This window comes from Dicentrarchus labrax, unplaced genomic scaffold (assembly GCF_905237075.1).
Source record: "Dicentrarchus labrax unplaced genomic scaffold, dlabrax2021, whole genome shotgun sequence".
NCBI lineage: Eukaryota > Metazoa > Chordata > Actinopteri > Moronidae > Dicentrarchus > Dicentrarchus labrax.
In genome coordinates, this window is record NW_026136713.1 from 7,778,251 (window position 1) to 7,792,921 (window position 14,671).

The following is a 14,671-nucleotide window of genomic DNA, read 5'->3' on the forward strand; positions in this document are numbered from 1 at the left end:
TTTGTAGTATTTTTGCATTTCTTTTAAACTAGTAGGGTAGTGTTTAAATTGACATTAGTGTTGATTGTTTTTCTATTAGTTTCCATTTAGTTTTTACTCAATTATTAATCCATTTCATTATTACTGTGTATCTACTTCAGTAGCATGAAAATAAATAAGTAAATCTAGAAAGCTTAGCAAGCTATTTTCTTTAGGTTGGGAAGTTTTTTCCTGTTCTTTTTATAATTGCAAATATGCATAATTTAAAAGCAGTCTATTCCTTCTTATTTTATAGTCCTGTGTCAACTGACAACCAGCAAAGGAGGCCGTCCTGTTTCCAGCAACCCGTCATTTGAGACAGTCAGTAATCAATAGCATCAATATGATGATGATGAACAACCTGGTTGATTAACTAATTATGGTATATTATGATGATGATCACCATCATAATATACCCACCACCCCCAGGATAAAATGTAATCAGCACTCGTTAACAACCTCAGATCTTATTAAGACTGGTCTGGGGCTTAAATGCACACAGATGTGATCAAGAAAACTCTGCAAGTAAACATTTAAGATGAATGAATCTGTTGAGTCCAAAGCCTTCAATTTACTGCTGTTGAAGTTTTTGGAACTGAGGTTTTTTAAATATCCAAACAAACCTATATTTTTGATTTCTTGTGCCGTATATTTCTGTGCTGCTGTTTTGTGCCCAAAAGCCTTAAATCAGGAACAAAATATGCATTCTGTGCATTCCTGTAGTACATTTGCATTCAATCCAATCCCAGTGTTTCTCCCCCATTCATATAGAAGCATTAATGGTGCTGCTGTTCCATATTCAGAACAACATGCATGCAGTGAGAGGAGAGGAGTGAAAGGATGATCAGATCTCATGAATGTAATGCTGAAGAAGCTGACTGGTGAGTGAATTTATTACCTCTCGTTGTCTTCCGTCAGCCTCTCCAGCTCCCGTTCTCTCTCCAGTCTCCTCTGAGCCTCTGCTTCCATCTCCTCTCTCTCCAACTTCATCTCCCGCTCTCTCTCCTCCAGCTGGGTTTTACCGTCCAGGAGCTCCTTGTACCTTGAGATTGCAAACACAACATTCACCCCAACGTTAAAAATGATGACTTCAAATACATGACAGGAAGAAAGAGTGTATTTTTTTTTAAGATGTGTTAGTGGACACATTTTGCTCTTTGGAGAACCAGAAGTCCTCACAAGGATAGGAAAAAAATTATCTACAGTCAGGATTTCATGCTTTCCAGTTTATAAAAGGGTCTAATTTAATGCAGTCAGTGTGTGTTTGTACCTGGCCTCCAGCTCCCTGTGCTGGGCCTCCAGGCTGCGGTTATTGCTCCTCAGCTGAGAGTGTTTGTCCAGCAGCTCCTCCAGCTCCACCTCCTGCCGCTGCTGCAACGCCGTCATCCGCTCGTGGTCCCGCCTCAGAGCCTCCATCCTGGCCACTGACTCCTCCCGCTCCCGTGCCCATACCTTGGACTCGGCCTCCAGAGCCGCAGACCGGGCCTCACTCTCACTGCAGCGTGCCAGCACCGCTGCATGCTGGGAGCTCAGGGATCCTTGCTCCACCTGTATGTGTGTTTTTGTGTATGTGGTATAAAAACAGAGAGAGATCATGGCTGTGATAACATTTCAAACTGTAGCTAAAAACCCATACAAGGTTGACTATAGGTTTACTTTTACCTACAGTATGCTAGCACTGTGTAGAACTTTGTCAAACTGCTAGTACTATGAAAAATTATATGAATATGAATATGAATATGTTACATATGTATTCATATTATATGTATATATTTACATTAATTGTGGTCAATTTCAAGAAGAAAGCCTTCTCAAAAAAACAATCTAGATACAATGTGGAGTATACAAGTGAAATCTGTACTTATACTATACTCACTATAACAATGTTTACATGTTTAGCAGGTATAATATTTACCATCTTCACTTAGTTTAGCATGTTGCTAACATTTTCTAATTAACACTAAACACAAAGTACAGCTGAGGCTGATGGGTCGTTAGTTTTTCAGGTATTGGACATATTGAAATTTTGACCTAATGATGGTGCTAGAATGTTATGTTAAGGGATCACCAAAAGTTATTATAATTCATCCTGAGGGGAACATGAACATCTGGACCAAATGTCATGGAAATCTGAATCTAAATGTCAATTCAAGACCAACCAACTGTTAGGCCAACATCCACAGAGCCTCTAGCATGGCTAACAATATGGTGTCCGCCTATGTTAAAGCAGTGAAGTAATGTAACACATGTCCAAATAAATTAGGGTCTAATGATCAGAACTTGTCCATTTAAGGGTTCAATTTAGCCATAATCATGCTCTCTATCTGCAGTCACCTGCAGCTGGGTGTTGAGTGTCTGTAGGCTGGTGCAGGAGTCCTGCAGGCTGAGTGAGTGCCTGCGCAGAGCCTCCAGCTGCTCTTTAAGGTGCTCACAAGCCTCCTGGGACTGGGACAGCCGCGACAGCAAAGCCTCCTGCCTTGCAACCACTACTGCTTTCTGAGGGAGAGAAAGTTCATATTGAGAGAGCGTCCACAGCCATGTACAGTAGCAGCTGCTACCTTTAGTGCCACACAACGCGTAAAATATCCGTTTTATTTGCACTTCGACTGAATCTGCAGCTGACCTTTCAAAGAGCTCCCAGTCAGGTAGCTTTATGTGACATTTGTGTCAATCTATAAATAGAGAGATGAAATTCATCCTGTGTGTAACTAAGTTTGCAGAAATGTACAACATGAAGGTTGAAAATATATATAACTAGTCCACATCTGTTGTTAACTTACTGCAAAGATTTCAGGGAGTGTAATCTTTGCACAGGCATTTATAATCCAATCAGCGAATCTGCACACGTATTTGTGATTCTCGACTGTGCAATTTGCTCTGATAAATAGAGTGTGTTGATTGGGTATTGTGATGGATAGATTAGAAATTAAAAGACAATGTTGTATTTTGCAAAATTGCTGAAGGTATAAAATCTGGTGTTTTTATCCAAAATTAAAATGAGCCTGCAGCAAAACACTAAACAATGTGAATTTATTTGAGTATTCTTGCAAGTACTGGCACAGCAACATTTCCTGTGTGAGTCATCTGCAGGGTCTGGAGCTCAGTTTTGGTGTGTGGCAGCTTTTTTTTTTCATTTTGGATTCTTTCACATTTCTTACGAGCACCTGAGTGAATCATACTGCTACACAGGGGATTTCTTTTTTCACTGGTTCTTTTAGATTTCCTGCTTTTTCACTCTACTGTCGTGGAAAGTAAATATGTACATTTACTCCAAAATGATTATGTAACAATCTATATTTATTCAAGCACCGTATGTTTGAGGTACCTGAGGCATAGAGGTACTCTACTTGAGTCTTCTTTTAATGCCACTCTCTATTTCTACTCCACTACATTTACATTGGGAAGCTTTTTTTAATCGATAGTGACAGCTGAAGAGTGACAGGAAAGGGCAGAGAGAGGATGGATGACACACAGCAAAGGGCCACAGGTTGGAGTCGAACCCATGGCCACTGCAGCAAGGACTGCCCCTTGGTACATGGGGCACCAGCTGGTATTGGTTAGTATTTATATTTCTAATCCAAATTTCAGGAGGGAAATATTTTTGTTTTTTCTGCAGTAGCTTCATTTAGAAGCTATAGTTATTATTAGATCCTTTTCAGGTAAATACATTACATTAAAAACATATGAGGAGCTTATAAAATACGACATGTTGTTGAAGATTAAACCTTACAAAAAACAGTGTCTGTGTGTCACACAGAGACATTTTACCTCTAAACTTCTCATATTTCACAAAAATGCAAAGATAAGGAAAATAGGGTGTAGCTGTGTGAATGTGTGTTTCTTCTTTCCACTCCCATTATTCATCTCATGACCCCTCAGATTTATCTTGTGACCCTTTGGAGGGGGGCATTTTTTACTTTTCCTTGAGTAAAGAATCTGAGTACTTCTTCCACTACTGGGCAGTGTATCAAGAAGCATCCCTGCACTGTATGGGTGGGAGCAGGAACTGGACCCTAAAGGTGTTACTGCCTTTCTTCACCTATCCTAATCTAAAACTTTAAATCCTGATAGCGTTACTGCAGAACCATACCAGCTGAGCAATGCACAGGATGAAATTCCCGACCTTGGCGGCGCTGGAGCTGCCCCTTTACAGCTTAACGTTAGAGTTTATGTGTGTGTCTGTATATGTGTGTGTGTGTGTGTGTGTGTGTGTGTGTGTGTGTGTGTGTGTGTGTGTGTGTGTGTGTGTTTGAGAGAGAGAAAAAGAGTAAGAGCTACAGCACGAGAGCAGCAGACGAGATAAGGAAGATTAACAGTAGCCGAGGTGACATTATAAAAACTGATGAGCAGAGATAAAGCTGTAGTTCTAGAAATAAAGTGCTGCACTCGGGGAAGTAGCGGCCTGCTGTGAGTTGATAGTCATGAAGCATCCCTAGAGCAAGAGTTTCAACATAATATAGATCATCTCCATCACACAGAAATTGCACTGAACCACACAGACATCCTGTAAATGAGATTCAAAGGCTCACAAAAACACACACATCATTCCCAGAAATATATTCAAGATCAGATACACACCTCTTTTTCCAGCTCTATCAACCTCTCACTCAGTTGCCTCTCTGCCTCGCCTGTGGCATAATCATTGGTCATGTGAAGGTCACGACCTTTACCAGTTTCAGGGGATTGTTCCAGATGTGACGTCTCCCGGGGGTGTGTCTGACAAATGTGCGTTTTGTTCAAGGAGTCTGAATTTGACACAGCGTCCACCTCCGCGCTTCCTCGTCTCTTTTCCAGCTGGAGAAGAGAGTCACTCTTCTTAAGGGATTGGGAGAGCGACTCTATTCTCTCCTGTGATTGGCTGAGAGAATCAGTTGTCATCTTTAGTTCAGCTTCAGCTTTTTGTAGTTTCCCGCTCAGACGTTGGACTTCAGTGGACAGTTCCTGAGAACGTGCCTGCTCATTCGATAGGTCCTAATATGAGAGATAACATAGTGGTAAACAGTCTGTGATCTTCGTCTTCTTCAAAGCTTGCTGGAATCCTCATAGCATCACTTTAATACTGCAGTGGTCCATAGTGCATACTAATTCTATAAAATAAATAATCTACAAATGTTCTCAGTACACTAAGTTAATAGGTAGCAGTTAGTATACTAACAGGAAATTATTCAACCTCAATTATTAAACTGTAACTCTGTCTATAGCCAGTTAACCTTAATAGGACAGGTGTTTTTCCCTAAAATATTTAATTGGGGTTTTTGTTTGTATTTTCATGTGTGGTTGAGATTTTGGACACTCTCTTGTCATCATCATGTTCATCATCACTGACAGCTGTTGCATCTGTATAATGCAACACATGGCATTTCAGGATTGTTAGCAGAAAGCAGTGTTCATGTTGTGAACAGTACATTTTTCATCCTGTTGTGGGAGATACTCTGAACACACTGTGTTCCTGGGGCTGTTTTAATTTTTAATTTCCACCTGTAAGCAGAGTTTCCATTTCCCATGTGCACTGCATTGTGGAGCAATGGTGTCCATCAACAACACACCAAAAAATCTAGCCAACTGCATTCTTTTTTGATATTTTTTTTTTCAATATGAACACACAGAAAGAAATACAATATAATTAACAATTATTGTTATCATGAATTCATGTCATAAGAACAAATCTCAGTTTGTAAAGGTACTTAATTTCTGCTGTGTATATAAGGTAAGAAAACTGAGATCACCCTCCACTACAACCCTGCAGCAGTGATTACTGTCAGGGACTAAACTACCACGTCACACACACACACACACACACACACACACCTGGGACAGTGAGCTAATCTTGGCCTGAGCGTCTGCATACTGCTCCTGCAGCTGCTGTTTACCCTCCTCCATGCTGGTTAATTGACTGCTGAGCTCTTTCTCCAGGTCCTGCAGCCGAGCACAGAGCTCCTTGGATTCAGACAGCTGCTGGCACACACATCTGCACACACGCCCCACACACACACACACACACACACACACACACACACACACACACACACACACACACCAGCAGCAGCAGCACAGGTCAGACACAGGTTGAATAAAGATAGAGTTGACATTATAGATAAATGCATGGTGCAGCCGAGTTGCTCTCTCTGATGCCTTGTTAAGTTAATTGCATACCTCAGCTCGTGATTAAGGTTAAGTGTGTGAACATGAGTGTGTGTACCTGTGTTCAGCGTCCAGAGCCCGAGCTCTCTGGTTGCTGTGCTCCAGGGCCAGGGTCGTGCTCTCCAGCTGCTGTCTCAGCCTTGCTGCCTCCCTCTCTCTCTGCCTCCCCTCTTTCCGTTGGTCGTCCAGCTCCGACTGACACACCTCCTTCTCCTGCTCGAGCCTCGAGACCTCCAGCAGTGCCTGGTCTCGAGCCCGGGCCAGAGATTCCGCCTCCAAGGTGGCCTCGCGGAGCTCCGAGTCCAGCTCCTCCTCCCGACGACGAGAAGTCTCTAAACTCCGACCTTGACGTTCCAGCTCCGCCCTGAGAGACTGAATGGTGAGCTCTAACTGGTCACCCTGGAAGAAGAGACAAGAGGAAACTAGTTTGGTCGCCCACTCACAGTGGCAAATAGCAAAAGAGACACAACTATGAAAGATATTGTATTAACACACAAACTAACATGTCCCAAGAGGACATTAGTGTTGCTCAGCACCCTGCCTGACAGTAAATTAAATAAACGATGTTATTAATATTTAAAAAGCCAGCAAAAAGTGATGCACCTAAAAATGGATAAACATTCAAAAGCTCCAAAGCTGTTACACAAGAGATCTTCTAAATTGTTCAGTGGGACATCTTGGCAGTCAGTCAACACACTTTTTAGTTTGGACTCTCTCCATGATTCTTTTTATGTAACTTGTGGAAATTATCAGTCAGAAATTAATTAACCCTGTAGGGGTACCCTGTGGAGTTTTTCTTAATCTCATGCACAGTGGTGGAGGAAGTATTGAGGTCCTCTACTAAAGTAAAAGTATCAATACTGTAATATAGAAATATTGTTATGGTATTTGGATTTGTTTCAATACAGAGTAGTAGACTGAACCCACACAACAACAGGGAAGCAAAGTGGAGAAAGAGGATGTAGATGAGTTGTAATTTCCTATTTGGGTTTTATTCACCCCCACAGCTGGAAGAAGTAGAGTGCACTTCATGTTTCATTTAACACGCACTCTTGTAATCTCCATTAATTCTGACTCTGCTTCTCGTTCTGGTGGTCAGAATACAAAGTCTGCCACAGACATTACTGGAAAATATTCTGTTTTATGAAGTAAATCATTTAGAGATGAAATGAACACATTTTTATTTGGTGCTGATGTGCAGCTTTGAGTTATTTTTATTCTTAATTCGATTTGTACTTGCTGCTTACTGCTGTACCATTAAGAGAGAGGATTGATATTTTGGTCTTTGGAAATGAAAGGAATACAAAATTTTTCAAAGTTATCTATATTTATATATTGTTTGAAGTGCTGTAATCAACAATATTGTGCTTTACTTGCTCTGACATATACTAGCACTCTAAAACTACTTGATGTAAACTGATCAGGAGGGCCGGTGATGTCGTAGGGGAGGAGGAGAGAGAAGAATACTGTCCAGGCTTCAGTCCATCTTGAACAATGTCTCACACCCTCTCTACGACACACTGGCCCAGCAGAGGAGCACCTTCAGCAGAAGACTCCTCTCACCCAGATGCACTACAGAGCGCCACAGGAAATCATTCCTGCCTGTGGTCATCAATTTCTACAACACCTCCCTCAGAGAGTCAGACACCCCTCCTCTGTAATTCTGACTCAAAACATAAACAATCATTCTTTTGCACTTTTTGCACATTAATACTGTACATTTGATCTTGTGTATATATATATATAGTTATCTATATATATTTTTTTATATTTTTTGTGCTGAATGTTGTGTATATATATATGTTGTTTGTATAATATGTCGTTTGTATATCTGGAGTGTTGTAACGAAAATAATTTCCCCCTGGGATTATTAAAGTATTTCTGATTCTCATTCTGATTCTGTACTGAACCTAATTTCATTGAATCACACAGCTTCATAGCAGAACATATGTAGAGAGTTGGAGAAAAAATACTGTAAATAGTGTATTCAAAAAATAAGGACAGTAATGTTTGGGTAAGTGGATGCACAGGTACATCCACAATAAAGACTTGATCTTCTCTTTATAAAAAGAGGGCGGGTGATACAGAATATTACAACATCAGAAGAAGGATTATGTATGACTCTCTCTGAATGGGAGGTATTCATGAATCCCTCTTATGGTATTTCTTTTATGCTGACTTAGCACTGCTCTTTTCCTTATCTTGCAATTTCTCTGATGTCTGGCAATTTTACTGCAAATAGCACATTAAACACAGTATTCTGCATCGCATTTTTTTCCAGAAAATTTCAGATGTTTACATCCCGCAATGACTGTCTGAAAAAGGGTGATTTTCATCTCTAAATAAGTTGTACTATAACCTTAACCTCTGATCTCTCCTCTGAGGAGTTTCTTGTCACTATGTAAAGATCACAGGTCAAAGCAGACTTGCTCTCGCAATACTGGGTGTATAAAAACATGTCGTTTCACTCTCAGACAGCAGCTGAAATCATCCGTTTCACTTCATGCTGTCAAATCCACCTCCCGCTGAACAGTTTCTCCACGCAATAATATAATTAGATTTCAGATGTAAATGCAAGACAAAAGACATTTATTTGGCAAGTAGAGCCTTTATCTAATGTAATGTATTTAATGTAAACAAGTCATTATGTAAAGAGATTACAGAATAATTAGATCAGCTATTTGGGATTTGTGTCAAATCATAAAAGCTCATTTGGTTTGCCTTTTCCTCTGCCCCTCATCCATCTTCCCTCAAGTAAAATGACATCTGCCATGGTCATGAAAATGTTTGGTGTCACAGCTGTGTCGTGTGTGTTTGTGTGTGTGTGTGTGTGTGTGTGTGTGTGTGTGTGTGTGTGTGTGTGTGTGTGAGTGTGTGTGTGTGTTTGGGCGTGTGTTCTCTTCAACCTTGCGCTGGGCAGTGCGCATGGTGTCCATGGCGCTGCGTAGCGTGTCCCTGTCTCTCTCCAGCGCAGCCCGCTCTCCCTCCAGGGTGGCGATGACCGTGGTCTGCATCCTGTGAAGCTCTGCTTGGCTGCGCAGACGGCACAGCTCCTCCTCCATAACCAGACCCTCTGACTGAAGAGCCTGAGAGAACAACAGCAGGATATTCAGCTATGTCTGTGTGTGTGTGTGTGTGTGTGTGTGTGTGTGTGTGTGTGTGTGTGTGTGTGTGTGTGTGTAGATATATATAGAAACAAATATATGTATATATATTTTAATCATAAATCTACTCTCACTTAACGGCAGTGTGACGTTATGTTACTTCTCGTGTAGGAAAATGTCAACAGGAATGACATTATTAAGTCCTCTCACTCACTGCTTGTACTTGTATTTGGTCTGATCAGTATATGCGGTATCAGTGCATCCCTAAAATACGTATATATGCATCCACTACCGGGAATAAACATTGCCAGCAAACATTTTAATACTCGCTTGAAGGGTAACGTTTTATTTTATGATTCACATAGCTTCCTATAAATACCTACGAAGGAACTCATATATAACTTTCACAGGAAGGTCCCCGGAGGGATCTATGTAGTGTGAAGCTTATCACAGAGAAAAAGTCCATTCACCCATACCTCTATCTGCCTGCGGGCGTCTCCCAGACTCTCTGCAGCTTTCTTCAGATGCTGTAGCTCTGCCTCCAGGACAACCAGTCTCTGCTCAGCCTCCCAGGTTTTCTTGCTCTGCTCTCCCAGTTTGGTGCGCAGGTCCTGGGCCACCATTGCCCGTCTGTCAGCCTCCTCCTGGGCCTCCAGGAGCCGGTTTGTCAGGAGATCCACATCAGGACCAGACAGGGAACATACAGCTGCCTGGTCCGTAGCCGTGGTCTCTGTTTTATCTTCGACACTATTTGGATGCTTTTGGATCTCTAAATTTGTTGTTACTGTAGTCTGTTCTTTCTTTATTCCTCTTTCTTTTGCCTGTTTCTCTCTTTCTTTCTGCCCTCCCTCTGCCTCTCCTCTTCGTTTGGACTCGACCTCCTCATCGCATGGTTCTTCTTTTCCCCCTCGAACATGGAGAATCTCTTCCCCAACTCCGGCTTCCCTGTGGGTCCCAATGATTTCTCCTCTTCTCTCCCTCTCCTCCATCATCCGCACCCTTCCTTCCCCCTCTCCCCTACAGGATTCGGAGCCCTGGACTCCTCTCTCCACCTTCTCCTCCTTTTCCTTCTCCTCTCTGTCTGGCTTCTTCTCTCTTTCCTCCTTCCTCTTGTCTTCTAGGTCTTGCAGTTTGGTCACCAGCTGTTCCAGGCGCTGCTTCAAAGTGGCATTTTCATTCTTCAAGTTTTCAAACTGAAAAGTATAATTGGAATATATTGGAAGTGCAATTTCAGTGCTGTATGTTTTGAATCTCCTACATTTTTGCTTTCTCTTTGTCCTTCTATGTATTGAACATGACTGAACTTGAATGCATTGTGAGTAAGAAGAATGAGACCACCTCTTCTTCTTACTCAGACTGCATCCGGATTCAATACAAGGAAGTAAAAAAGAAAAAAGAAAACATGACAGAAAGATAAATGCAGGCAAGGAAATTGAGATTGATTTAAAGGATTGTTGGTTGGTTATAAAAATAGTAAACAAAGGCACTCCTCTAAACAAATAACCACAGGAAGCTCTGAACAGTCAGTCTAAAAAAGGAAGACAGGCAGCAGCCTTCATAAATACAATCTAGAGAATAAACTGGAAAAAATATCTTTCAAAAGTATAAATCATGGAAAATCTTTATACTGCCAAAATATCAAAAAATATGAATTACAGGGTTATCAGAGCGAAAAGTGATCGCACAAGTATTCAACCTAAAATTAAAAACAGTGAAAAGCAGCAACTCAAATTTGAGATATTTTTACCATTTAAAGGTCCAGTGTGTAACATTTAGGAGGATCTATTGTCAGAAATGGAATATAATGTTCATAGGTATGTTTTCATCATGTGTCAGTCAGTGTATAATCACCTGTATATAGGAATGTTTTTGTTCCCTTAGAATGAGCTGTTTTATCTACAGACGCTACCGGTCACTTTCCATGTTGAACCTCCATGTTCAAACAAACCAAAGAACAACCTCTTCTTACTTTTGTAAACTCGTACCCTGATCCAAGATGTGGTTTGATAGCTGACATTTTGGTGTTGTAATGTTTTGATCTGTCCCATCCCATGGACACTACAAGTTACATTAATATAAAGTCTTTCTGCATTATCTCTTCACACTGCACTTATTTTTTATACTTTGAACATAATGCACATAACTTTAACATTTTGCATATTCCATAATATTTGTTTCAAACACTGTATGTTCTTTTCATTTTGAAAACATATATTTACATATTTTTAAATATATTTTTTAATTGTCATTTTTTTCTGTTTTATGATTCTTGTTTTTTTTTCATTTTCTTTTCTCTTACTATGTTAATTGTCATGCACCACAATACCAAGGCTAATCCTCTGATTCTGTATGTGTATATACAGCATAAGGCAGAATATGGTTTTTTGTTTTGTATTTTGGGTATACCTTTAATTTTGTCTTGTTTTTTGTCATCATTGAGACTTTATATGCATGTTGAAAAACAGAGTGATAATAATTGATTGCAGTGATGAATGACTAATTGTCTCAGCACTAAATTTCTTCTTGTTTGCCACACAAATGACCATATGTTGCCACACAGAATTTACGCTAACTGAATATTCCCCCTAAAAAACATACATCTGTTGATTTCAGGTTTTAAGCAGCCTTTATTTCCCTCTCAGCTCACCTCTCTGAGTGTGTTCTGATGCTCCATCTCCAGGCAAGCCAGCTCATCCTTTGCATCTGGAGAATCAGCCTGCAATGAGAGGAGATGGATGTTTAACTCCTCCAACTGTTGCTTCCTGCTTTTCCTGTTTCATTTGCATCGACATGCTGTAAGCCCAGATAGTGAGGAGCTTTACGTCTGGCTCCAGTAATGCCAGGATGACTCGAAAGGTAGGTCTACTTGCATTTTCATCTAACATTCTTGACTGAAATGGTTCGTCCTACCGAGACATGATGATCATATCAATTATAAAATGCAAAAGGAGGATGTAGAAACTACATTATTTACTTTACACAGCACTGAGTTGGACATTGCACTGAGCTTATCTCACAAGTATCTGTGTTATCTATGATCTGATTCAACGTTTAACCAGGGAGTACTAAACTGTTATACATTATTTCTGCAAGACCTAACCCTCAAACCCCTGAACCCTGACCTCCTGCTGGGCCTGCAGCTCCTCCAGGCGTCTCTTCAACTCTGCGTTCTCCTGCTCTGCTCCCAGCAGCCTCAGTGTTGAAGCCTCGCCCACTTCCACACTCAGTGGCTTCAGGTCTGAGACAGAGAGAGGGAGAAATAAAATATAAAGCAGGAAAAAGATAAAGAGGGAGAAGGGAGACAGACAGATAGGTGGAAAAAAAGAAATGGCGAAAAAGAGAAATGGATATAGGAAGAGATTCACAATTGTTATACTTGATTTATAACCTGTGGGCCAATATTACCTCAACATATTTTCTCTTATCAGTTAATTAAAATGTCTTAAATGACAAGGTGCAGAGAGGCAAGTGCTCTGACCAATCAGTCTGCTCAGCTCCTCGTCAGAGTCCAGTTCTGATTGGAGGAAACGTTGGTGAACCGGAGCGGGAACGCTGTCGTGCCTCAGGTCCGCCTGGAGGCTCATGTTCATCTCCAGCAACTCATCAACCCGCTGCCTCTCGGTGTCCCGCTCCTACACAAGCACACACACACGGACATTCATTCATTACAAGAAAAACGGATTTCAACAAACACAGACACACAACATACACAGATATTTTTTTACTTTTAATGCCATAAAGAAAGAGAGAAAAAAAAAGAGATCGTATAGAGAAGATTTGCATTGCCTCACATATTAAACAGACATACATGCATACACACAAATATATCCAATAACACACATAATTAGACAAACATGTACACAAACAATCAAAATTACACCCACCGCTTCCACGTCTATAATTCTCTGACGCAACAGAAGATTGTCCCTCTCAAGCTCCCTTAGCGAGGAGCAGCGCGCCCGTGCATCCGCCAGCTGTTCTTCTAGAAGAGCTTTGGTCTCCTGCAGCGCTGCACATAGCTGTTGCTGCTCCTGCAGGGGGCACCGTGCACAGACAGACACATGTACGTTAGGAAGGTGGACATTCAGGCCAAACATTTGATGAGATCTTCAAAGTTAATTGTCAACATAGTCAGGACTGCGTATTCTATGAGAAATGGTTCACCGGCTAACCAGCTGCTGGTGGTAGCTTCATATTTACCGCATATGAGGCTGCCTTTCGAGTCTGTTTGACCACCAAAACCTGAATTCCCAGCAACAAATTGCGCCAACAAATACAACAGTATAATTCAGCCTGGTATAATTCTGGTTTATGACAACTTGGGTCTTATTTTAATAGTTTTGACAATCATTTCCAGCAGTTATAATAACCTTTTAGTTATCAGGAAACACATCAATATTGCTACAACAAAGTCAGCAAGAAACTCAAGCAGACAGATTATAAATAACAGTTAAACAAGATTATCTAAACCACTTTAAACCAAAGGTGAGCACACCCAATATGTTGGTAGCAACAAGTTTGATGTGGTTTTTCCTCCTCATCCTTCTACTTTGTGATGTATCCATGTTCTCAGATCTCTTCAATAAACTCGGTAAGTACAATGTTGTTATTACCGATACGAATAATGGCCAAAACTATGCAAATAATAGTAATATGTCATAATAAAATGACATTACTCTTAAAGTCTCTCCTTTAAAAGAGAAGACCTCTGCATGTAAACCCAAACACGAGAAAAATTCTCCTGCCAGCTAATTTGGGCTGTCACGGTGATGCAGTATGAAGGCAGAATAAATCAAATAAGACTGAGAAGGTGACAGTGAGGACACTGTGGGGTGTTTTACAAGGATATGAGCACATTTTCTGCCTCAGAACAGTTATACTACCTCAGAATAAATCTCATTTGGGTGTAAAAGCTCCAATAACTGAAGCCATACTCCTGCTCTTTGTCAATGAAGCAGCTCCGGGCTGTAAATCCTGATGACATCACACAGTATAATTTCATTCTCTGGCTTTGAGCTTTAGAGTTGTTCATACTCACTCTTGATTGAAATGCTCAGGGCCCTGAGAGGCTATATATGGCTGTTGAGATAAAGTGGAATAGTACTTATTTTTTTAAAACAATAGCTACTCAGAGAATGGTTCAAATGGGGGTCTTCTTGATGTGACCTTTGCTGGCAATGTTCATGTGTGGTCCTCACTTGTAAAAGTAAGTGTGTTTGTGTGTACATGTGTATGAAGGCACTGTGAGTGTGTGTTTGATTTTGTACACTACGGGAGATTTCAATATGTAACTCACTGCCAAAACAATTTGAATGTATTTCATGGTGTAGATGTTGTCGTGCTGCTTATTTTTCTGGTGTAAATGACTTATTCAAAGGAATGTGTAGTGAGTTGTGTGGGTGCGTGTG

General features: G+C 40.8%; 1 protein-coding gene across 1 annotated transcript in view; it reads right to left on the reverse strand.

Annotated features, from left to right (window-relative positions):
- Nucleotides 1–14,671, reverse strand: part of ccdc88b (coiled-coil domain containing 88B) — a 44,532-nt gene that overhangs the window by 13,723 nt on the left and 16,138 nt on the right. The window contains exons 11-22 of the mRNA XM_051420482.1: nt 13,148–13,294; nt 12,742–12,895; nt 12,386–12,501; nt 11,911–11,979; nt 9,740–10,456; nt 9,066–9,245; nt 6,218–6,558; nt 5,827–5,986; nt 4,597–4,989; nt 2,353–2,514; nt 1,289–1,566; nt 917–1,060 (exon numbers count right to left, since the gene is read on the reverse strand). Coding sequence (XP_051276442.1) covers nt 917–1,060; nt 1,289–1,566; nt 2,353–2,514; nt 4,597–4,989; nt 5,827–5,986; nt 6,218–6,558; nt 9,066–9,245; nt 9,740–10,456; nt 11,911–11,979; nt 12,386–12,501; nt 12,742–12,895; nt 13,148–13,294 — 2,861 coding nt within the window. The remainder of the gene's footprint in view (nt 1–916; nt 1,061–1,288; nt 1,567–2,352; nt 2,515–4,596; nt 4,990–5,826; nt 5,987–6,217; nt 6,559–9,065; nt 9,246–9,739; nt 10,457–11,910; nt 11,980–12,385; nt 12,502–12,741; nt 12,896–13,147; nt 13,295–14,671) is intronic.